This window comes from Trachemys scripta, chromosome 7, assembly GCF_013100865.1.
Source record: "Trachemys scripta elegans isolate TJP31775 chromosome 7, CAS_Tse_1.0, whole genome shotgun sequence".
Lineage (NCBI taxonomy): Eukaryota > Metazoa > Chordata > Testudines > Emydidae > Trachemys > Trachemys scripta.
In genome coordinates, this window is record NC_048304.1 from 46,648,564 (window position 1) to 46,673,742 (window position 25,179).

The following is a 25,179-nucleotide window of genomic DNA, read 5'->3' on the forward strand; positions in this document are numbered from 1 at the left end:
CCAGGCAATCCCTTTCCCTCCCCAGCTGCAAAGCATCCTCTGAGCCAGCAGGTGTCAGGCAATAGGGATGGGTGGGAGACAGGGAGTGGTGCTCAGAGGCAGATGAGCACAAGAACACTGCAGCAAGGGGAGCACAGAGGCTGGTGCTGTCAGGTGTCTGGGGTGGAGACGGAGCCAGGGGCTCTGTCCTTACAGCCAAGCCAACTGGGAACAAAGGTAGATGGAGGCAGGGATGAAACGGGCTCTGGGGGGCGTCACCCCTTGCTCCACTCCTCCATCTTCCTCCCACTCAAGTATTAATGAGGCGGCACCTGACTCCTGCAGCGACTCCACACACACCCCTGCTCCACCCTCAGGGACTGAAAATCCTGGTTACCCCCAAATGACCATGGGGAACACATTGCTCATTTGGATAATCAGGATTTTCAATTCGCTGAAATTTGGACAAACGCACTTCACCTGTACCTGGCATGACTGTGAACAGAGGGAAAATAAACTGAAGCGCATCTCAAAACATGCCTCTAATTGGCCTAGCAGTCTGCATGCCAGTCAAAATCAGCCAACATGCCATCTTTGGTCCACCTGCCATAAGTTGCCAATGCCTGCCAGCAAGGCAAAGTAGCAGTGCTCTCTCCATGCTATTTGCTTCCCACCAAGTCAGTCTGCTGAAATCAGCTGAGTCATAAAAATGGCTCTCTACTCTGACAGAAAAAATTTAAAATTGATACCAAAAACAGATAATTTAATGAAGAACGGATCATGAATATTTGTTCTTTCTACCAAATGTAGCCAAAGTGAAGCCAATATTCTTGTTGTGCAACAAGTGTGTTTCTGTCATAAAGGAATACAACTTGAGATACCACTTTTATATGAACCATTCAACTTTCAATTACAATTATCCTTTGAACTCAGAGACACGGTGTTCAAAGGTCGACTCCCTAATCACATCTTACAATTATGGAAGTAAGATGCTCATGAGTTCTGCATCACAACAGGAGATGGGTATGGGTGCTTCTCTATGAGCAGCCTGGACTCTGGCGTGAAAGATGAAGCCCTTCATGGATTCCAAAACCATCAAAGAGTGTATGCTGGCTGTTCTCCAGGAAGTGGAAGCTGATGAGAACATGAAGGCAGCCATCACGAACACTGTCAAGCAAGTTCCTGTCAGACACGACTGCAATGCACCCAAGTCCAGGCTTTGACGAAGCGTTCCATTGATTGTTGAAAGGTCTGAGAGGTGCTGAGTTTGTGTCAGTGGCCATTGACTAATCAATTACAATAAAGACATAGCGCAGCTGTGTTTGAATGTGAGCTACTTTGATGGTCAAACCTTCTGAGAAGAACTTTTGAGTTTGATGCCCCTGGAAACGTTTTTCCCTGGAGATGTCGTATTTGAAGAAAATCAATGGAGCGTTTGATAAACAGCAACTCTCACTAAGCAACATTTGCTTTCTGGTAACAGATGGCAACCTTCAAAGCTGGCAAATGGCAGCACAACCAGCGGCAATAGCATCACAACTGAAAGCCTTCTACAAAGTGTGCTATGTGCCAAGTTGAGTGGGGAATTGAAAGACGATAAGGAGACTGATGAAAATACTCAATTTCATCAGAGCTTTCTCAAGTCTGCAACAGACTATTTTGTGAGCTGATTGCTGGGCCCTCTGCAAACCATGATGACCATCTTCTCCAGAATGATATTCACTGGCTTGGTGAGGCTACATCACTGGCATGCTTCTGCGAGCTCTAGGTTCAAGCTGTGGAGCAGCCACAAGGAGGCATCTGAATATCTGGCCCTTCTAGAGATATTGAATTCATGGTCAAATCAGCATTTCTTTGCAACATATTTGAAGATAAGCCGCAACCTTGTCAAGAAGCTAGAAGCTTTTCAGAAGCTGCTGGAAATATTTCTCATGGATTTGAGCATTGGAAAGCTTTTATACTTTATTCAATTCAACAACCATTGATCAGCACTGGAGACAGATGATGTGATCAATCCTCTCATGACAAGCTGCCTTTAACAGCGACAGGACAATTTCAGCACCCAATTTGGAGATTTCTTTCATGCCAAAGGATGTAATTGGTTCTGTACATGATCTTTTCTCCATACCACCTGAGCATGACTTCTCATCTCACATCCACGTGATCCTCCCTGTAACAGATGAGGGGGCCCCGCAGCTAGAACTAGTCAACCTGCAGACCTCTGACATGCTGAAGACTGAATTCAAGAACACCGAAACCAATGGACATGTTGGTCATCCTGGACATGTTATCTGGACACAGAAAAATACCCAAACCTCAAGAAACTCCCGCTCCTGGAAATCTCAAATGTTCAGATCACCATACACGAGCAAATCCAGATTTGTAGTCAGAAGCACATTCAAGAATGTGCTGTTAAACAATACTAGAGTACCATTTATTTAAATATTTTTGGATGTTTTCTATATTTTCAAATATATTGATTTCAATTACAACAGAATACAGAGTGTACAGTGCTCACTTTATATTTATTTTTTATTACAAATATTTGCACTGTAAAAAACAAAATATTTTTCATTCACCTAATACAAGTACTGTAGTGCAATGTCTTTATTATGAAAATTGAACTTACAAATGTAGAATTACGTACAAACTGCATTCAAAAATAAAACAATGAATAATTTTAGAGCCTACAAGTCCACTCAGTCCAACTTCAGCCAATCACTCAGACAAATAAGTTTGGTTACAATTTGCAGGAGACAATGCTGCCTGCTTCTTGTTTACAATGTCACCTGAAAGTGAGAACAGGCGTTCACATGGCACTGTTGTAGCTGGCGGCACAGAACATTTATGTGCCAGATGTGCTAAAGAGTAATATGTCCCTTCAACCACCATTCCAGAGGACATGCTGGTGACTGGTTCTGCTTGATAACAATCCAAAGCAGAACAGACCGACACATGTTCATTTTCATCATCTGAGTCAGATGGCACCAGCAGAAGATTTTTTTTTTTTTTTTTTTTTTTTTGGTTTTGGTTGTGTTGTTTCCACATCTGAGTGTTGCTCTTTTAAGACTTCCGAAAGCATGCTGCACACCTCGTCCCTCTCAGATTTTGGATGGCATTTCAGATTCTTAAACCTTGGGTCGAGTGTTGTAGCTACTTTTCGAAATCTCACATTGGAACCTTCTTTACGTTTTGTCAAATCTGTTGTGACAGTGTTCTTAAATATGCGCCGGGTCATCATCTAAGACTGCTATAACATGAAATATAGGGCAGAATGCAGGTAAAACAGACCAGGAGACACACAATTCTTCCCCAAGGAGTTCAGTCAAAAATTTAATTAATGCATTTTTTTTTTTTAACGAACATCACCAGCATGGAAGCATGTCCTCTGGAATGGTGGCCGCAGCATGAAGGGTATACGTATGTTAAGCATATCTGGGATGTAAATACCTTGCAACGTTGGCTACAGAAGTGCCATGCGAACTCCTGTTCTCACTTTCAGGTGACATTTTAAATAAGAAGCCGGCAGCAGTTCTCCTGTAAATGTAAACAAACTTGTTTGTCTCTGCGATTGACTGAACAAGAAGTAGGACTAAGTGGACTTCTAGGCTCTAAAATTTTACATTGTTTTGTTTTTGAGAGTAGTTACGTAACAAAAATAATCTACATTTGTAAGTTACACTTTCATGATAACGAGATTGCACTACAGTACTTGTATGAGGTGACTTGAAGAATACTATTTCTTTTGTTTATCATTTTTACAGTACAAATATTTGTAATCAAAATAATAATACAAAGTGAGAACTGTACACTTTGTATTCCGTGCTGTAATAGAAATCAATATACTTGAAAATGTAGAAAAACATCCAAAAATAAGTAATAAATTTCAATTAGTATTCTATTGTACAACAGTGAGATTAATTCTTTTAAATCGCGATTAAATTATGAGTTAATCGCGTGAGTTAACTGCTATTAATCGATAGCCCTAGTAAATAATAGTACAGACAAAAACTCTCTATTAGCCACCACTATGCCAATGAATTATTGCAAGAGGAGTGAAGCTTGTAGGTCACATGTTAAATGACAGAACTTTTTATTTAGACACAAAATTCAGTAAAACAAACAAACAAAAGCTCGAAAAAGGCAAACAAAATGATGTGGTGATGAGGTTTTAAGTGTCAGATCAGAAACAAGGATGCAGGACTAAGGAAGAGCACTGAGTGAAAATATCGATCATTATCACTTTAGCTGGGTATAGAACTTTGACTCCCAATGTAGACTGTCATCGTGTGAAACTGCAGCTAAAATCATCATTTACCTTTATCCAAATGTCCAGTTATCCAAAGGTAATGAATGTCCCCGAAGCTAAAAGTTTCACCTATGGATAGGCTAGCCCATAAGTGTCCACTGCGGGGGGGGGTGGGGAGGGAGCGGGGGGGGGGAGGGGGGAAGAGAGGGTACATCTTCTTCTGAAGCATTAGGCACTGAGTTAAGATCAGGGGTTTTCAACCAAAATTGGGCTGCCAGAATGTTTCAAAAGGTGGAGTGGCAACTCCTGTGACTCCTGTCCCATGGGGTGGGCTGGGCTCGTTTCCCTGCTCCAGGCACTGCAGCCTCTGGGGTCCCAGTGCCACGCAGGTTTAGTCCAGCTGTCATGACGACAGGAGTCCGGGTAGGCCATTTGAGTGAATGGCACTGCAACCCCATGACCCAGGTCACAACTCCACTCACACAAATTTGGTCCAGTCGGGGGGGTGGGGCCAAACCTGAGCAGCATTTCAGCCCTGGAGGTTGCAACATCCAGAGCGGAGAGCCAAGCCCAGCCAGCCCCACAACACAGGAGATGCAGGAGCAGCCACTGTGGGGTGAGTGCTGGGCAGGACCCTAGCCCCCAAAAAGGCGGGATCCAACCAAAACCATCCCAGAGCCTCCACCCCCAGACTACTTACTGGGTTGCGACAAGCCCTAAAAATTTGTAAATGGGTCCTCATCCCAAAAAATTTGAGAGCATCTGGTTTAGATGGACTATTGATCTAACCTGCATAATTCCTGTGTTCACCCTGTTATGTATTAAATTCATGTATTAAAGCTTCAGTTACTACCACAGCCTGTGAAATTCTATTTCTGCTTATCATATGATGCAGCTGGACAGTTATACAGGCTGCTGCAATCAGACCACCTGTTTGTCAGTCCAAGGTTTTATGTTTCCACTGCATTAGTGTTACAACTGAGGTAAAAGGATACAATCTCTGTGTTGACTATGACCTCTAGCCCATTAGGATGAAAAACTCCACTGATAGTCATGTTGAATTTGTCAAACTTGTGGATGGCCTGTGCAGAACGGACATCCCAGAGCACCCCATCATTTAGGACAAGGTCATCTGTGGGGTTAAAGGTGGCGCAGTTCTTCTTGTAGTTGTTGGCAAGATCTGGGTTAAACAGAGTCAACAGCTTGTTGCCAGTCTGAATATCATAGATCTTTTAGATTAAAAAGAAAGAGAAAGATTAGTTAAGATTTGTAGTTCTATCAGTGCCCAAGAACACTATGTACCATCCCTTCCAGAATGTTTTTGGTGATCCCTCTTACCCTAGCTTTCCTTATGCATCACAAATGAGAGCTTGCCAATCTCCCTTCCAAGGCATCAAACATTCAGACAGTTCTCCAGGCCAGAATCTGCATTTCCCCATATATTCGGATAATGCTTAGCTCATCTGGGGCTCTCTAACATGTTTAAGAAGCTTGAGATTGGTACTAGAAAACTAACCCAGTTTTGAAAAATAGGTTGCGAAGTTTTAGACAAAGGCAGCATTTAGCCAGTCTGCTACAGAAATATTTAAACTAACTTTAAAGGAAGTGATATTTACAGGCTACAAGCAAAGAAAGAGTCCATTAGCACACAGTGAAGAAAACCCTGAAATATAGCAGAGAAGGAGTTCAAGTTACTGGCAATTACACTACATGGTCTCACTAAACTGTGCCCTTATTTCCCTGAGAAGGATTTTCACAACCAAAGACAAAACCTTCATACTTTTTGTGCCTGTGACTATTTTCTCAGAGGTATTTCTCACAGCCTCGTTTCCTTCTGACCCCTGCAATGAAGCCATAAGCCTGTGGTTTTTGGATATCAATTTGTTGCCAGGTGATCACATTGCAAACTCAGATTTGATTTCCCTGGAGTGCCAAAACACTGGAAGAGCTGGACAAGGATGGATAACTCATTTGTTTAAACAAAAATATACATGAAAATTAGCAGGAGTGGCAAGGAAAACGATGAACAATCTGAATAAGTATGCTTTGTGACGTTTTTTGTCAATGTTTCTTCAGGTGAAATAATCCCTGTAATAAATTCTGTCTAGAACTGGGACCTTTAAAAGAGGAGAGGAACCCTTCAGATTGCAGGATTTTCATGGCCTGATATGTGCAAAATGTTGAAAGAGTATTATGCAGAATACACAGATAATTTAAACCAACGTATTTGTCACTGTAAAGCAAGCTCATTCTGTGCATTCCTGCTGGAAAACTTCCAATATCCCGTTTCCCTCAACTGCTGGTGAAGTACTCTTTACGGCAAAACCTTTCATTTATAAAAAGCTGCCATAACTTCTTCACAGCTGCATGTGTTCCAGTACAATTCCCTGCAGAACATCTCTCAAATGAATGGCTCATCAGGCCAGATACTAGATATGCCCATTACAATTAGAGGCACCATATGTCTAAAGGCAGGTGGCATACCATTCAGCATTAGAGGCTCACTCAATTTTCAGGTTATCCCAATGCTTTTAAATGCAGTGAATAAGCTAATCTACACTTTTGAAGCTGTTCCTGTAAAGCCTTTAATTTGCCAGTTCCACCGAACCCACATCAGTTAATAGATGGTACGGGTAGGGGAATAACTTTGTCATGGCTTCAAAGAATCAATTTCCACTGGTACTTACATGGGCAATGTCCCCTTTCGTGCCAATGACCCTATCCTGAGAGTGCTTGCTGAACTCCACATAGTGATCATCTGGGAAGGAATGCCTGCACAAAAACAATCAGTGATGAGGTCAATGAGCAGCAGATTCAGACTGTCCATTCTGAATCAGACATACACTGTGGAAATACTTCTGGCAGAGGTTACAATTTTTAACACACAAGAAATAAAACCTAAAAGAGCATTCTCTGCTCCACTGACCATAGCAAATGGCAGTGCTAAAATGCACACACCAGCTGAGAGTTGTCCATTTGTCAGAAGAGTATTTCCTATCCACAGTCACAAACAGTACAGCTGTGAAACACACCAGCAGCAAGGCAATTTGTGATCAAAAGTCACCTTAGAACATTAACTGCAGCTGCTCAAGAAGACGAGGTGACATTATATTTGCTAAAGAAGGCTAGGGGAAACATCTAAAATTCCCACATGCATAGATTTGAGTGCATAAAATCTCCTGTCCATAACATGCCTTCCAGTTAATTTAAACATGGTCACATTAAAAAGTTTTTGCTATTGCCCATAGTCTAGTAGGCAATGGTTAAACCTTTGAGAGAGGGGAATCTCTCCCTTCTATTTTCTAAAGAGACTAAAGAATGGTTAATATTGAAATTAATTTAACTTTGCCATGTTTGCAGTTCATAGAATATCAGGGTTGGAAGGGACACCAGAAGGTCATCTAGTCCAACCCCCTGTTCAAAGAAGGACCAATCCCCAGACAGATTTTTACCCCAGTTCCCTAAATGGGCCCCTCAAGGATTGAACTCACAACCCTGGGTTTAACAGGCCAATGCTCAAACCACTGAGCTATCCCTCGCCCCAGTAGCCATCTGCACCGCAAAATATACCATGCAAATTACTGTGCTACACTTTTTCAGTAGCCAGCCTTAAAAGATTGTCATGATAATTTACCAATGAAGCAAAAAACAAAAAAAATGCTACTTATTTGCTTTTTATCAATATCACAATTTCATTCATCTGTCTCAAGTAAATATCCTCCAGGCAAATAGCCCTACAAAATTCTATCTGCATCCAATGAAGTGATGAAGACACAACAACATAGGAACAGAGCCAGACTTTTTTATTCAAACACTAACAATTTGAATGTTCTGGTCATAGTTATGTTGCACTATCCTTTTACACAATATAACACTACCCATTTTTTTCCCTTTGAAGTTATTTCATTTAACTGGTTTCCTGATAACTTTTAATTGTTCTAATTTTGTTTGATCATTTTAAACTAGTCAATACTGTGTGATCTGTCTTCTACAAAACCTCTAGGATAGGTAAGATTCCTTTCCCTTATCCCTAAAACTGAAGCAGTATTCAGAAGCTTGCTTTCAGGATGCACATCAACGACTCTACTAAGAAACCAGGAGCTGAAATGTTCCTTAATTTGGCCTTTGAGTACAAAAGGCTCTCTTAAGAGACCCAGATTTAGTGTAAATGTACATACCGTGCTCTAAATATTTTCTCGTTTTATAAGAAAAACTTGTTAATGTCTCAGAGTATATAGCGTCTGGTGGGATTTTCCCCCACTGCCCCAAACTCACACCTTTGGTTGGAATTAGGGCTGTCAATTAATCGCAGTTAACTCAAGCGATTAACTTAAAACAAATTAATTCGATTTAAAAAATTAATCACAATTCATCGCAGTTTTAATTGCACTGTTTAACAATAATAGAATACTAATTTAAATTTCTTATAAATATTTTTAGATTTTTTTCTACATTTTCAAAATATACTGATTGCAATTACAACACAGAATACAAAGTATACTGTGCTCACTTTATATTTTTTTTATTACAAATATTTGCACTGTAAAAAGGATAAACAAAAGAACAGTACATTTATGAGAGATAATGCTACTGCTTCTTATTTACAATGTCACCTGAAAGCGAAAACAGGTGTTCGCATGGCACTTTTGTTGCTGGTGTTGCAAGGTATTTACATGCTAGATATGCTAAACACGCATATGCCCCTTCATGCTTCAGCCACCATTTCAGAGGACACACTTCCATTTAGATGATGCTCATTAAAAAAATAATGCACTAAATTAAATTTGTGACTGAACTCCTTGGGGGAGAATTGTATGTCTCCTACTCTGTGGTTTTACCCACAGTCTGCCATATATTTCATGTTATGGCAGTCTCAGATGACAACCCAGCACATTTTGTTTGATTTAAGAACACTAACTACAGATTTGACAAAACACAAAGAAACAAACTTGTTTGTCTTAGTGATTGGCTGAACAAGAAGTAGGACTGAGTGGACTTGTAGGCTCTAAAGTTTTACATTGTTTTGTTTTTGAGTGTGTTTATGTAAAAAAAATTCTACATTTGTAAGTTGCACTTTCATGATAAAGAGACTGCACTACAGTACTTGTATGAGGTGAATTGAAAAGTACTATTTCTTTTATCTTTTTTACAGTACAAATATTTGTAATAGAAATATAAAATGAGCACTGTATACTTTGTATTCTGTGTTACTGAAATCAATATATTTGCAAATATAGAAAACATCCAAAAATATTTAAATAAATGGTATTCTATTATTAACGGTGTGATTAAAACTGTGATTAATCATGATTTTTTTAAATCTTGTGATTAATTGCAATTAATGTTTTTAATTGTTTGACAGTTGGAATAGGTTTCCTAGCATATAGCAGCTCTCAACTGCCAAGTACTTGAATACATTTTTGCAGTTTGCCATTCCAGGGGTTTTGGGGTACATTTAAAGGTTCTTCTTTAACTTTGTGCATTTCAGACTATCAAAGAGTACCTACTTCATGTCAAAGACAGATTTCATCCCCCACAGCGCAGACAATGGTTGGCTCCACGTAGCAGATGTTAGCAGTAAAGATCCATCCTGTAGTTCAATGGTGTGAGAAAACAGCAGAGCAATACAAAGTGGAGTTATTGGTACACAAGTGTATTTTCTCACATGTACAATAGGGGGTTAGTAATGCTCAAAGGACCCTTTCTCACTGCACTACTCAGGAAGGGTGATCAGGTGGTAAATTATACCACTGTACAATATTCCTCAAAAATGTTATGGCCATCTAAAGGAGCTATACATTATGATGGCAGTAGATGAGAAGGGGGTAATCCTTGCCTAAGCTCCAATGCCCTGTGAGTGGAGAGGAGAACTCTTTTTTTTAATTTCTTCCTAGATTCTTGCACATCAGGTTTCAAAAGGAGAGTTCTTTGTTACAGCCATTTGTATTTCTCCTATACATATGCAAAGCCACTTCAATACCCCTCTTCGTCAGCCTTACAAACACAGGTTATCTATGCAGACACAAAGCTATTGCATCCCTCTTGTGCCGTTAGGTAAAAGGAAGGATTTATATAATTCTAAGGGAGGAGAGCAAAAACTGTTCCACTGTTATTCTGCTAGTATTTTTGTAGGCTATGCTGCAAACTAGCCAGTAGATGTGCTTTGGTTCCATGTAATCCATATGGAGCAAAAACAGGACAAGGTTTAAACCACAGGAACTCAATGTTTAGATGAGGTCTTTGACTCCTTACCCTGGATGGCTCAAGGTGCGTGATGGCAGAGTTATGGCAGTTGTAACTGGCCTCCTCCTGCCCACTGAAAACATTGTAGAGCTTCAGCTGCCCAGTGCAAGTGCCCAGCATTAGGAATCGCTCCCGTGCAGAGAATGCACAGCAGGTAAAGCCACTTTCATCCTCATTTGCTTCCCGGAACACAGAAATTGGACGAAACCTGGGGAAGGAAAGAATGTAGAAAAGTGACCCAAAAGGGAGGAAAGAAAAGCAACAATAAACAAGGGTGGGACGATCTTAAAACCTGTGCTTGAAAGCTCAGGTAGCTACAGTTATTACTTCAGCTTTCTTTTTAGGGGAAGATTAGAGAGAATGACACCAGTGGAGTAGAAAGAAAACAGCTGACACTGTGGCTTGTAACATTAGGATTTGTGCCGTGCAAGATGAAATCCTTAAGTCATAACATCCTACCAGATGTAAAATCTGGATTTAATACCTTCCAAGTTGGACTGGTGGAAAATCTGTGGCATGGTCACATGGGAAAACCTGGCCAAGTGGCTAAGACCTCATGAAAGAAGCATAGAACAAGCAAAACAAGGAGAGAGGGTACATCAGGTGTCTCAGGATCATAATTTTTTTTTTTAGGTGGTAGTGTGGTTTTATCACCACCAAAAAACATTTGCATCAACATATGATCATTTTACAGACTTATCAGCTCCTCCCATTTATTCCACATCTGAAGAAGTCACAGACTTCTGTATAGAGTAGGACAGCACTACTGGTGGCTGTGAGGAAGAGGAGATGGGGGTAGGCTGCAAGAACAAAATAGAGATCCTGTATTCATTAATTTGCCAAAAGCGCTGGATCGGACAGATAACCTCATGCCTTCAGTAGCTCAGCCTTTCTGCCTCAATTGCCTCACCTGTAAAGTGGGGATTACAATACTTACCTCCCGGGGTAGGGTCATGAGGCTTCATTAGTGTCTTTACAATACTCTGAAGCTTGAAGGGGCTATATTAAGTGCTAATAAATATCAAAGAGAAACAGAATAGCTTCTTAAATTGGATTTGAAAAGTTCTCCCAATTGTCACCGTAGAAGAGAAATGTTTTTATCTGTCCAAGGAATGAGGATTCTGGGACCTGCATCCACCTTTGTAGCAGGTAAGACCTTTTGGCACAGACACCACCCAAAGAGGATTTGAGAAACATTCCTTTCTTCCTTACCTGCTGAATATAAGGTGTCTATCAAAGCATCCACCGTCCACCCCTCCATACTTCGGAAAGGCCGCCCTACGGGTCAGCCGCGAGGTAAAGTTAGTTGGCGCCTGGCGCCTCTGTTTTGGCTCAGGGCACTGGTGGGGAGTAAAGAGAGAGAAAGGGGGGCAGGTGGCAACAGGGTTCTTGCAGCGGGCATGCTGCTCCCTAAGGTACTCTGTAATTATACTGTCCAGCGTGGGTGGGGAAGGGAGGTGTCTGTCCAGCTGCTTTTTGATGGCTGGGCTCTGGCTGTAGGCGCCGTGGTCCGATTTTTGTCTCAGCACTCTGATTTTCCTGCCATTGCAGGGTGGTGGCCTCTCTCTGATGAAGCTAATCCTGCCAATCAAAGGGGAGTTGCTGGCATAAGAAGGACCTGGAAGGGCAAGTGGACCCTGGGATACAGAAGGCCTTGGTTGAGCATGGACAGAAGTGGCAGTAGAACCTACAGAAGCATGGCTACTCAGTCGAGCTGAGATACCATTAGCTATACGAGGTGTGCGAGGCAGAGCCACAGGGGAGGCAGCGGCTGCAACAGGGGTGAAGGCAGAGGAGTGAGATGCCGCAGTCATGGGTAGATCTGCCTCTTTAGTGAGGACAGTAGCAGTTTCTCCTAGCCCCTTAGAGATGAGATGGTTCCGAATCAAAAGCAGCAACTCCTTTTCAGGAAACGAGATCCTTGACTGGGCCACCACATCCGCTTTCTGCAACCGAGCCAAGGAGACATCTGTGCCAATCAGCAATGGCTTCCCCGAGACACGCTCTATCAGCTCAGCAGCATACTTGCAGAACTTGACATGGTCACTGCGCTTGTCCTGGAGCACAGGCTCCTTCATCAGTTGCTGGATCTGACAGCTGCTGAAGAGGGGAAGCTTGCTGATGATCTGCCGGACAGTACTGCTACGGGACAGCCCCACCAAGGCCTTGCAGGCTAACGCTCGGATCTGATCTGCATCTGTAATTGGCATCTTTATAGACAGCAGTGACAGCAGCACTTTGATGCCATTGTTGGACTGCACCACATTCCACATCTTGGCCAGTGTGTGTTCACTGCTTTTGGGTGCCTGGGGGAGCTTTCGTCGGGGTGTTCCCGAGATGAATTTGCCGATACTGGAGATCCGATTATCTGGGCCACACACACAGTTGATGATGATCTGAAGGGCTGATTTCTGGATCTCTGCATCATGGATGAAAAATTCACCCTCAGCAACTCCCAGGATGATGCTGATACCTAATGAGAGAAATACTTCTGTTACCATGCTAGCCTAGTTAAGCATTACACATTGTTCTACAAATCAGAGTACGAGACATTGCTCAGCTCTTCATCTGGGGACCTCTGCAGTCACCACATTCTCTCTGACCACCACAGCTGTTCCTCTATCTCCCCAGGCTAAATAATCCCCTCCACTAGTACCACCCACTGATATGCTCCGTGAATCACACCACAGCAATACTCGGTGGTGGGTCAAATATGGTCTCTCACAGAAAGTGATCAGGCATGGTCCATGTTCGCTTTAGGTCAGGCACCTCACCAGACTGCAGCTATGACATGGGGACTGACATCACAGAAAGCAGCTATTATGTACGTAACAAAGCAAAAGTGTAGGAGAGGGTAACTTTTTATTTAAATAAAGGACAATATACATCACACCCTCCAGAGTGACTCAAAGAAAAAAGGCTGGAACTGATTGCTTTTTGGTCAAAAAGCATCTATTACTTTAATTGTTCTTCAAACCCAACCTTCATTCCAGGAAGGAGCAGTGTGCTGCCCAGAGAAAGTGCTCACACGAGAGATTCTCTCTCACAGCTACACCAAGTGTCTCCTCCCCAGCCCCACTTCTATAACATGCCAGGCCCCTTCCTGCTAACATTTAGAACCCAGAAATCAGCCAGTTGATTCATTTGCAAGCTGTGAGTGTGTGGCATGACTGACCCAAGAGACAATCAAAAAGGGGCACACTCATCAGCTGTTTAATTATTTAACAGTCAGTACTCCCCTCCTACCCACTCCCAATGCCATATCCCATGAGGACACTTAGAGTCCGGGAAGCTGAGTGACCCTCACTCTCCCATTGGAAATGTGGATTTGCCAGTATTATTTGTTGAGCTCTGACAATGTGCTCTGGGTTCTTCAGAACAAGGAGGAGACAAAGGCTGTGCCCTCCAGGAGTTTACAATTTAAATACTATATCACAATCTCCTTTCATTTATTTGCATCACTGGCTGTGACTATGAACCAAGTGCTGTAGCCCTCTATCTTACTGGGGGGGGGGCATGAAACAAGTCACCTAAATACCATTTAACTAAAGATATGCTGGTCCTGCTTTGAACAGGGGATTGGACTAGATGACCTCCTGAGGTCTCTTCCAACCCTAATATTCTATGATTGTTAAAGTACTTAAACCCTAAAGGCCAAGCTCAGCTTACCCACAGTGGAGACAGTAGATCCTGCTTCATCCAACACATCTACAGGCTCTGCCAGCTGCAACTGGATTTTAGGAACCACAGTAAGGATAGCCAGAACATCCAAAGCGTAGCGTACTGTGTCATTCCTGGAAGAGGACAGCAAAAGAAATAATTAGAAATACTAGGATAGAACATTTATAACACTTCAACAGGACTCCCTGCAGATTCTTCTCTCTTTGGCTACATGTTGGATACTGCAATGTAGGATGAGGTCCAGGGGATGAGATGTCTCAGGAATTTATCAGAAAGTAGTTTTGCTCTGGCAGCATGCTGCTGTAGCGAGCCTATTGTCAAAAACAGCAGAGAGGCCTTTAGGAGTGACATCTCCTAGATTAGTTTGGTCCAACTCTAGAGTTTGGTCACAATAGAATTTCCTCTGAGGTCACCAGTCTAAGTATAATACAGTAAATCAGCAGCTTCCAACACCCACTTTTTGACTGGCCAGATAGTCATAACCTCTATATAGGCTCATATTTCAAAACACCTGGCCAAATTCAGCAAAGTCAACACAGAGAGATGAGAAGTATCTCTCCTTGACCCAGCTAATGGAGATTTGCCCTCTGCAGGGTAGCCTAAATAGTTGGTTTTTCCCTTCTCTCTGCACTATGAAAGATTATGTTTTCTAGTCTCCAACAATGCTGTGGTTATTGCTTTCTGCTACTAAGCAAACACAATGAAAAGTAAGCAAAGTTAGGGGTGGATGGGAAATGCAGTGGATTAAGACTGGTTAAAATCTACTCAGCTTCTATTTTACCATTAATTCTTGAAAACTAGAACATTCTGGCTCTGTAGAGCCTTTATGGCATTCACATCATGTTTCCACTGTGGTTCAGCTGTCAATGATACTCCTTCTTTCATACACACTAACTACATGACTATAGCACAGGCTCCCTGCAGATCATGAGACACTGTATGTGTGTGCCCTTAATCAGATGTTGGGGCTCTATTTAATGTAAAAATGGAAAATTTTCTTATTTAAAGTATTCAATGCCCCACTACAGAGTTGCACCCTACAGTTTGGGAAATGCAGGAGTATAGTATAGTTTCTACTGTCTCACCTGGCATAGTATGTCTTCCAGTTGCATGCTATGGAGATAAGCTGGAGCATGAGTTGCACACAAGACAATTTGAGAAAGACTTCTGCTGGCTCCCAGTAGAGCTGTGCTGGACCATACTCTATTAGAAACTCCATCATCTCCACAATCTGCTCATGAGTGTAGGAACAGGCCTGTAGGGAGGAGGCAGGGTGAATTAAAGAGCTATCACAAAGGTTATATGCTTAGTAGAGATTACATCCTATATTCTTAGGAAATCACTCCCCTTGGCAGTTGCATGAACATCCAAGTCTAGTGGCATTAAGACACCACGCAGCTAAAATAAATACGATTTCACTCGTAGTTAACTTGCTGTTGTTTTGCACTTTATTCCCTTACTGTACTATCTAGTATAGCTGCCACTACATAGATGCTAGAGAAATTACTAAAACAATATCCTTCAAGTTTCCCACTAGACCTAGAAATGACAAGTGAGTTTGAGAAAAGCTAAGAAAGCATCAAAATAAAAGTTCTGGCCTCATGGGGCTAATATACAGTAACTACTACACAATTTAGAAAGAGTTCAGTAAGAATTTTACACTAATATGATTCAAACTCTCAAAAAGCTGCAGTAAAATGGAGTTACAGTCCCTAAATTCCAATCATAAAAACCATTTAAAATAGAAAAAAACCTGAATAGGCTTTTTTCTCGACCTTCGTCACTTCATCTTTCGTACATTTCAATAAACATGTGTTTTAGAACATAAAAGAAAAGTGACTTTAACACAAGATTCCTGCATTTTTAATTCCTTTGTTTTTCTGAATGAAACTAAGTGTAATTTTTGTCACTCCACAGAAGTGGAAGTTGTCTTTTCAGTTCACATCTAAAAACACAGCAAAACACCAGAACAGAAACCATAAATGTATTGAATCTGCTCCCTCAGGACGAATGGTTAATGGATTTACAATTTAAGATCAACTAAAGGTAACACAAGGATTTCTTAGATTATTTCTAAAGACTATTGTCCTCCTTGGGCACAGAGAGGATTGTTCCCTCTGTTGCCAGAGCAGAATCTCACAATGTGACCCAAATTCTCTTCAGTACCTTTAAAAACTTTCTTGATCTTGCCCTTTCAGAGGTGAAAAACATGAGAAGGAAGTAGGTATGTGATGAAAAAGTTCTGATTAGACACTCTTAGCTTAACTCTTTGATGGGAAAGAAGTGGCAGCTCCCAATTAAATGAAAGCCAAATACCCCCTGAAACTTTGCTACAGCCATTTTTCTATTGCCATGAAGTTCACTGGGGAAAAATACAAAACAGTCTGTTGTGTATCCTGCATGGATTCCACTGACTTCAGAAGAGATTATTTCATTTCCATGTCTGCGACAATGTGAAAACGTCACTCACAGACTGCTCACCTTGTACGGTGGTTGCGGATGGACCAGAATGCCACCTTCAGTGCGCTGAAGCGACTGCTTCACCTGTTCAAGTTTGATGGCAAGGTGAGCTTCAAAGTACCTGCGCAGGGCCATGCAAGTGTGCTTCCCAGTTTGGCGACTGGCAAAGATCTCGTCGTCACTGAGGAGGGCTCCCTGGTCTTCCAGGTTTAAGATCTCCAAGGTGCTGATCTATACAAAGCAAGTCAAGAAAGGGGAAGCATCTTTTCACTAGGCTCATTCTTCAGGAATAAGATGCCTACAACTGCCAACTGCATATGTACGAAAACTTACCCTATAGAGCTAACCTCACTATCAGGATGGATATCAAATATCACAGCTGAAACTGTAGATTTGTGTTCTCTTTCAGCTATTAAGCCTCTTTTTGCAGAGATAGAGATAACTGGGTGAATAGCAACATTCTCCGGAAAGAGTAGGTCCCTGTCCCCTGTTACACATAAAACCAAAGGCAAATCCCATAGCCACATCAGGACAGATCTGGAAAAGGTGTTTCTACAGCAATCACATGAGGATTAGAATACACGTTGGTGGAATGGTATCACTCATGAGGTGAAAGGTCTGAGAACTAAGCCAAAGTTAGAATTTAATAGGCCATTGCCCAACCAAGAAGCCATTGCTCAACCAAGGAGCAGCACTAACAGGCTGTTTGGGAAGTTTCACCCAGTCCTCAGCCTTAAAGACAATAATCAATAGGGGGGGGGCGCTTCGGCAGTTGCGCTGAGGTTTGTTTTGGTTTTTTGGGGGGGCCCGGGAGCGAGGGTGGCAAAAAACCTAGAGCCAGCCCTGATAATCATAGTATCTTTGAGTGTGAGAAGAGAGTAAAAATGACCCCAAAATGAGGAGGCAGGCTACTGACATCCATCACACAGAATCCCCACATCCCACCTCCATCTATTCCAATGGGAGGGAGGGAGGGTTGGAGAAAATGGAGCTCTTTACAGCTATAAAGGTAAGAGCTCTAAAACTTGACACTAAAGCAATGTCTCGGAACATAAAAGGAGACTGTAATCGTTACCAAGTTCACTAGGCGACGGAGGCCATCATGCCTGTCGAAGAGCTCCAGGACAGCACGGAAGGAGAAGCAAATGGAGAAGAACATGGTAGCATGGCAGCAGCCCGAGGCATGGGAGCATTCCATCAACCACAGGGTGTAGTTCACAACATCCGACAGCACGTTATGGGGATGCATGCACACCTACAAAGCAAAAGGTGCAATGACAACCCTCCCATCCTGGGGACAGACACACTGAGTGCGTGCTTACACTCAGACAGTCACCACTCACTACATAAGAAGTGAAGTAATTACTAATATAATTGCTTTTATCCTGAGCAGCAATGAGCACAACCTCTGAATCTCAAACTGAAGGACACAACTCGAAAACATGTGCGTGGCTCAAAAGACTTTGCCCCATTTAGCCCACAGTGGCTGACTGCACCATGGTCCCACCTCTCTGGATAGGAAGTGGCATTTTTAACAAACTGTTCTATTAACCTGTAATCTTTAGTCATATACCATACTTTAAAAAAAAAAAAAATCCAAAAGCCCATTAGCCTTGCTAAGGTCAGACAATATGACCTTGTTTCAGATCATTATTTATATTTATCAGGCACAGGAGAGGCAGCTTAGACAAACAGAAATGTTCTTTGACTTGCAGAGTTTACATCTGAATATAAACCAGGAGCTTCAGAAAAGTGGGGTTTGGATCATTGGAAAGGCCTGTCGAACAGGTTCTCCTTATTAGGGCAGTAGGGGTGTACAGAGACAAGAGGATCCTAAGTGCCAGTAGTTAGAAGTGCTCTAGTTAGATCAAGCTAGCTAACTAGTTTTCCATCCCCTGTCCTGTGTTTTCTGGAACCACTCCCCTTTGCTCTCTGCCAGACAGCTGGAGGAAGTCAGATGATAGTGATGTGCTGGCTGCCAATTATCCAGAGATTTTGGTTAACTGCCACCACTTTTGGACAGTGGTGTTCACCGTGCTATGCTAGCAGAAATCCCTCTTTAGCTCCAGGTTAACTGCTCATCATGCAGGATAACCACAAACCTGTACACTACTTGTTTACTGGAGTTGGTGTCAAACAGAAAAGAAATAAGCAGAAATTCAGGAACAGTCAGACACTAAGGAATTTAATAGACAGAAGTGTAGTTTCTTATGTTAACTACTAGTTTAGTTGCTACTGTCCTTAGTTGAAAAAGAGAGCCTAAGAAGTTAAGGTGATATGGCCAGGAACCACATGTAGCCTACTGTCACTTTGGAAGTGTGGTACACCTGTGGGGCTAAATACAGGGTACCACCAAAACCTGTCTAAAGGGGCTCAAAGATGGTAGCCACAATCAGTGTTAAATGAAAGATATGATCTATGGTCAAGTCTCTTAACCATACATCCTTTTGAGACCAGCACTCCAGTACCCCAATTTGGTACCTACCAGAACAGAGTATCATAGAAGAAACAAAAGCAAGACTCCTTGCTCCAGGAGCTACAGTGTGAACAGCTTCAGTTACTGTCCAGTGACCGTTCCAGGCAACTCAGAACAACTAGTTACTGTATTCTGAGAGAGTTATATCCAGCCCGTCTCATTTTAAGAAGCCAGTCATTGCACAAAATTACATTTGTAGCAGTCATTCTAACATACTATTCGAAGCAATTTAGAAACAGACAAAAACTGGAGGGACGTTGTTAGCAGATTCTCATAATCTGACAAGAGGAGACAAAGAAACTTCCTAGTTGCAGATAAAAAAAAAAAAAAAATTCAGGTAGGGAAATAACTCTCCTTAGCTACTCTGTTCATAGCGACAGGTATCAGAGTAGCAGCCGTGTTAGTCTGTATCCGCAAAAAGAACAGGAGTACTTGTGGCACCTTAGAGACTAACAAATTTATTAGAGCATAAGCTTTCGTGGACTACAGCCCACTTCTTCGGATGCATATAGAATGGAACATATATTGAGGAGATATATATACACACATACAGAGAGCATGAACAGGTGGGAGTTGTCTTACCAACTCTGAGAGGCCAATTAAGTAAGAGAAAAAAAACTTTTGAAGTGATAATCAAGCTAGCACAGTGATCAACTGTTCTCCATTACAGCCTTTAATAAATTTGAAAACTTATCAGGTCTCCCACTGAATTTCTGCTTGTTGATTTCAGACCAGTTCTCCAATTTGTCACATTTTGAATTCTAATCCCATCCTCCAAAGTGCTTGCAACCCCTCCCAGCATGGTGTCATCAGCAAATTTTATAAACATATGCTCCACTCTGTTATCCAAGTCATTAATTAAAATACTGACTAGTATGAGACCCAGAACTAATCCCTGTGGGATCCCATGAGATATGCCCTCCCAGATTAACTGTGAACCATTGTTGCAGGTGAACTATACAATGAAGTGTGGGTGGCCTCATGAAGTTTCAGTGCTTGTTTTGGAGCCTCCCTCTGGACCGTGCAATAGAGCAGCCACCCAAGCTTGGATTTTATGTGGAAAAGCAATCCCAGTAAATCAGTAGCCACGAATTCATAGATTTGAAAGGCCAGAAGGGAGCAATATGATCATATGACCTTCTACATAATACAGATTACAAAATTGGGAAGGGGGGTTGGCAAATTTTCCTGTGATTTTACGTTCTGCTATTCCCCCGGTTACACCCTCTGGAAGGAGTTACACACCCCCATGCTTAAACATAATCAGTCAAACACTCTCTCAGTGGTACTGTACATATTCCTTCACTTCACTCCTTCTCTGTACAGGCCAGGGCCTCAAAACAGTAGCTGGCTCTTCAGCTCTACCATTGAACTGTTCATTCATTGTTTGAACCAACAGTGACACAGAGCTTCTTGATACCCTGTGAATCACTACAACCCTCGTAAGGGAATGTCTCTTACCCTCTCCATGGCATCCTGGTTGTAGGATAGATAATATAAGCACATGGAGACCCCTGTAGCTGCCATGGAAGGACGAGGAATCTCTAGCAGCTTCTGCACTCCTCCATGAGCAACAAACTCCGTAGCAAACTTGTTGTGGAGCAGCAACGATGCCAAATGCTAAGAAAAGAAAGCAGGTTAGTGTGGGATTCCCCATACTTCTCTCAGTGCTCTGCAACACTTGAGAAAGATCCTGCCCTGCTACTTGTGTAGGGAGGTAGCAGAGAAATGTGGTTCCTTAATTCCTATTCTCCCCACCATCACAGGCAGCAGAATGTAAAATTTAACTTATGTCAACACCTTTCTATTATACAGTAACTCCTCGCTTAACGTTGTAGTTATGTTCCTGAAAAATGCGACTTTAAACGGAACTACGTTAAGCGAATATGAACACTCAAAGAACTTTATAAAGGCTGGAAAGAATCGTCGTTTTACACATAGGGAATCTTAACCTAACTGCACTTCAGTGATTTGTTCAAGGTTACACAGCCAATTAGCAGTAATGCCAAGATTAGAACCTGCAATCGACATTTATTCACTTGCTCTCGCCACTAGAAATCACTCCCCATTTATTTTATATGACAAATGGGAAGTGGTCTCTCCCACTTGTTGCTTGCTTTGTCCCTGCAGAGCAAGGAAGCATCTGATTCAAATTGATTCCATTTCCAATCCCAGGCCAGCTTGCACGACATACAGGTGCCATCTACTGAAGGAGAAGAGCATTCATCTCAGACACCTTTGAGCCCGCAGAGCAAATAGCTGGTTCAATGCACCAAATTCAACACACAACTTCTTTGCACTCTGAGAGTAATTTACCTTTAGAGCTTCAAAGGTAAGCAGCACATCATTGGTCCGTTTCAGGTCAATGTAGAACATCATCAGCTCTCTTGATCCAAGTTGCATGAAGATAGGGAGCAGCTGAAAACAGTGAGAATTGAGAGACTTGCTCAATGTTTCATAGCATTTAAAAGATCTGTTTTATTTTTTACTCTTTTCCCAAACCCCAATTTTGCCCTATTAGAGGATACCTGTTATGAGAGGTCAAAGGTACCCAGCTCCATCCATAGGAAGCAATAAAAGTTAACAGACCTCTTGTAATACATCTGCTGACTGCAGCAAGGTGCATGACAGCGGCCACATGGAAATCTCAAGCCACTCCTTCTGTAAGAATATGACATGTCCATACAGGGAACACCCTGGCGGTAGGTTCCGTTTTCCATCTGTGCAAAGACAACTACCCAACAAAAAACAGGAGAGCAGGGCAACAAAGCCAAAACCCCTTCATATAAAATTATATGTGCAAGTATTAACTCAAAATTTTATATCTTATTATTGCTGACAGACTGCATGCTATCCAGCATGCAGCAATACATGGGGATTATTATGACAGTCCCATAGTTTCTTTGGTTCTCTCAGAAGCAAAGACTGCATATGCACATGTAAGGTATGCCATAAAGCAATTTTGTGTTGCTGTGTTGCATCTCAGACCAAGTCAATCAAGGGAAATTTTCTAAGCAAAGGTACAGCCTCTCGACAGACCTGTGTTAAATCATGGCTTCTTGGTGAAACTGGTCCTACCCCTACTATTTGTGTCCAGATATACAACAAAGCAAACAGCTCCATTTTCCAGCTTTTCTGTGCAGCATGAATGGAGCTAACTTCCAGAAACCAGGATTACTGAAGCGGTCACACAAGGCACTTGGTTTAACACTTCACACATACATGGCATCTTTCCTCTCAAAGCACATTACAAATGTAGGGTGTAAATCTTAATTTTACAGATATCTTGAAACATATACAATTTCCCTACGATATTTGCCCCGTCTCACACAACAAATCACTAAGAGTTAAGAAAAAAACAGAATCCAGGATTCTGATTCCCAGTGACCTACTCTATAACTGTTAGCCAGGACTGCCGCTTAGTTTCACCTTAACCATTTATGTCTCATATTTTAAGTGAACAATTAGTCTGAAGATAATTTACACTTTAGGAATCTATAGTGACCTATGCCACATTCAGGACACACCCTGAAATGGAACAATGGCACTCAGATCTTTCCCCCTAATATCATACATAGGGTTGGCAGAATTTGATTATTTTTTTGTTTTAATTTTGATAATTATCTTTATTTATTTTTATTTTGAAGGGTTTTTTTTCTATTTTTAACTATTTTTATTTTTACAGTTGTGGGGCATATAGGGTTGGAGTTCATGTTAACAGTACTGACGGTGGGATTGCAGGGGCTAACTGCAACTGAGAGGCCCAAGACATCAGGGCTCAAGATGTGGCTGTAGTCATCCAGGCCTGATGGAGCAGAGACCCCCAGGCAGGACTGAACAGGATAATGAGCCCCCCAGCCGGGGGGAGGCCATCCCACTGCTGAACAGTTCCTTCCCAGGGACAGTTCCCACACTCTTCGCTGATGAGTGAGCAAGTGGGGCCGTGACAGCAGAGCTGAAGAGGGATCCCTTGATGGCCACAGGACTGGTGACACTGGATCCCTGCAGGTGTGGGGAAGGCTGGGGTTCTAACGGGGTACAGCAAAGACCCCTAGCCAGGGCCTGAGGACGACTGCTGCAGGGGTGGACACCACACTGCTGAATGGCACCTGCCCAGGAATAAAGCCATTCAGAAGTGGAATAGCATCCTCCATGGCCAGGGACAACGATGACTCCTCCTTGCAGTACTGGCCAGAGGTCTCTTCTGCCAGGCCAGGATCGCAGTTTTCCCCACACCTTGCGCCTGCAGGGACCAGATGTCACTGGCTCCACTCACTCATGCACCAGCCAGAAGCGTGGAGGCTGCCCCAGGCTGGAACTGCCGGGGGCTCATCCACTTCCTTGCAGTCCTGGCCAGGGGTTTCCGCTCCTCTGGACCAGGAGACCACAGCCTCCCTTGCACCTTATGCCTACAGGGATCAGATGTCACTGGTCCCGCAATCCATGCAGGTTGCCCTCTGCAGCTCCACTGTCACAGGAGTGAGGGAGCTAAGCAGGGACCACTGAGCTGCAAAGGATACCCTGCAGGCCACAGGGCCAGTGACACCCAGTCTCTATGGGGTGTGGAGAAGGCTGCGGTTCTGACAGGGCAAAAGAGAGATCCCCTTCACTCCCAACTCATGAGTGAGAGAGTGGGTCTGTCACAGCAGGACTGCAGTGGGCACCCTCCACTGCCACAGGAGCCATTCAGCAGTGTGGTGGTCTCCCTTGTGGCCAAGGGCTCATCTTCCTCCTCCTTGCAGTCCTAGCCAGGGATCTCTGCTCTGTCCTACCAGGATCGCACCCCTACCTGTATCTTGTGACTCCCGGAATCAGGTGTCACTGGTGCTGAGGCAGCACAGGAAACCCTCTGCCTGGTGTCACCAATTGATTTGTTTTAGTCTATTTCAGTGTGTCAATAGAAATCAACTTTCACCGACAGTTATTGATTAAAAGCAAATCTTGCCAAGCCTAAAACATACAAAAGTCTCATCAAAACAATTAAAACTCAGTCTGCTTCCTCCCCTCCCCTATATGCTCACCTCTTGGTATTCTCCTAAGGGGGTCAGGTACTGCAGAATTAGTCTCTGCTCTATGGCAGGAGTCAAAGGGTAAAGGGTATAGTTGGTGCCAATTACCCATGGGGACATTTCTGACCAGCTGCTGTTGGATAACTCAACAAACATCCGCTCTGGCTCTGAAGAAGAGAAGCCCAGTTTTTGTTTGGCCTTCCGGAAGCTGTCTCTTTCATGCTGTTTCCCTGATTTGCTTTTCCTTAGTCCCATGTCCTCAAGCTTGGTGGCAGAATTCACTCGACTGCTGGTCTTGTGGCTTGTATCAAGATGAAAAGAGATGTCCATATCCCCGGCAACTTCCTCCTGTTCCCCATCTACTGCCATCTCCCCATAGTCCATATCCACAGCCTCTTCATCCAGAGGCAACAGAGGTTCCGAAGGCAGTTTCCGAGGACTGGGACGCTTGTTTTCCTGTTTCATGGTCATTTCATTACCCTGTAGCTCCCGTAGCCGTCGAAGAACCAAAGCTACCTGTCATGCAAAGAAACAAGTCAGAATGCATCCACTGACTTCATGTAATAACCAAATAATGCATCTAGCCTGCTCCAAAGATTGGCCATTACCAGATTTGTAAGTCTTCTCACGCTTATCATAGATCCAGCTCTTTAGCATAAGGTATCATGCATGCTGTGGTCTGCATTTGGGCCAGAAATAATCTGCCTCAAATATTTAAACCTAAGGAATTCTAATCAAGCAAAAGGGAAGGTACTTTTAGCCATAATGGCTTCCTGTATGAATAAGGCCAACAATACCCAACATCCTTATGACTGACGAGGAGGCGGCCTGGGAGTTGTAATCAACAACTGAAATGCTATAGCCAGAATACATATGCTAGAAGATCCTTTGTGTCCCCTGAGCGCTTCCTCTACTCCCTGAGCCTGTGGCAAGTGCACACTACCTCTGCAGCAGTAATTATATCAAACTTGACTTAAGTTTCTAGAAAACTCTCAAGACCCAATTTCACCTCAGTTGTGCAAGAATGAATTTAATCCTGCTCATACATTGATGTATCGTATTCATTTGAGAGCTAATTTCAC

At 42.7% G+C, this 25,179-nt stretch overlaps 1 protein-coding gene across 1 annotated transcript in view; it reads right to left on the reverse strand.

Moving 5' to 3' along the window:
• Window positions 1-25,179, reverse strand: part of DCAF1 (DDB1 and CUL4 associated factor 1) — a 113,703-nt gene that overhangs the window by 46,111 nt on the left and 42,413 nt on the right. The window contains exons 7-18 of the mRNA XM_034775400.1: window positions 24,110-24,613; window positions 21,405-21,506; window positions 20,550-20,708; window positions 17,688-17,867; window positions 16,634-16,843; window positions 15,238-15,407; window positions 14,141-14,265; window positions 11,684-12,944; window positions 10,481-10,679; window positions 9,736-9,818; window positions 6,916-7,000; window positions 5,224-5,457 (exon numbers count right to left, since the gene is read on the reverse strand). Coding sequence (XP_034631291.1) covers window positions 5,224-5,457; window positions 6,916-7,000; window positions 9,736-9,818; window positions 10,481-10,679; window positions 11,684-12,944; window positions 14,141-14,265; window positions 15,238-15,407; window positions 16,634-16,843; window positions 17,688-17,867; window positions 20,550-20,708; window positions 21,405-21,506; window positions 24,110-24,613 — 3,312 coding nt within the window. The remainder of the gene's footprint in view (window positions 1-5,223; window positions 5,458-6,915; window positions 7,001-9,735; window positions 9,819-10,480; window positions 10,680-11,683; window positions 12,945-14,140; window positions 14,266-15,237; window positions 15,408-16,633; window positions 16,844-17,687; window positions 17,868-20,549; window positions 20,709-21,404; window positions 21,507-24,109; window positions 24,614-25,179) is intronic.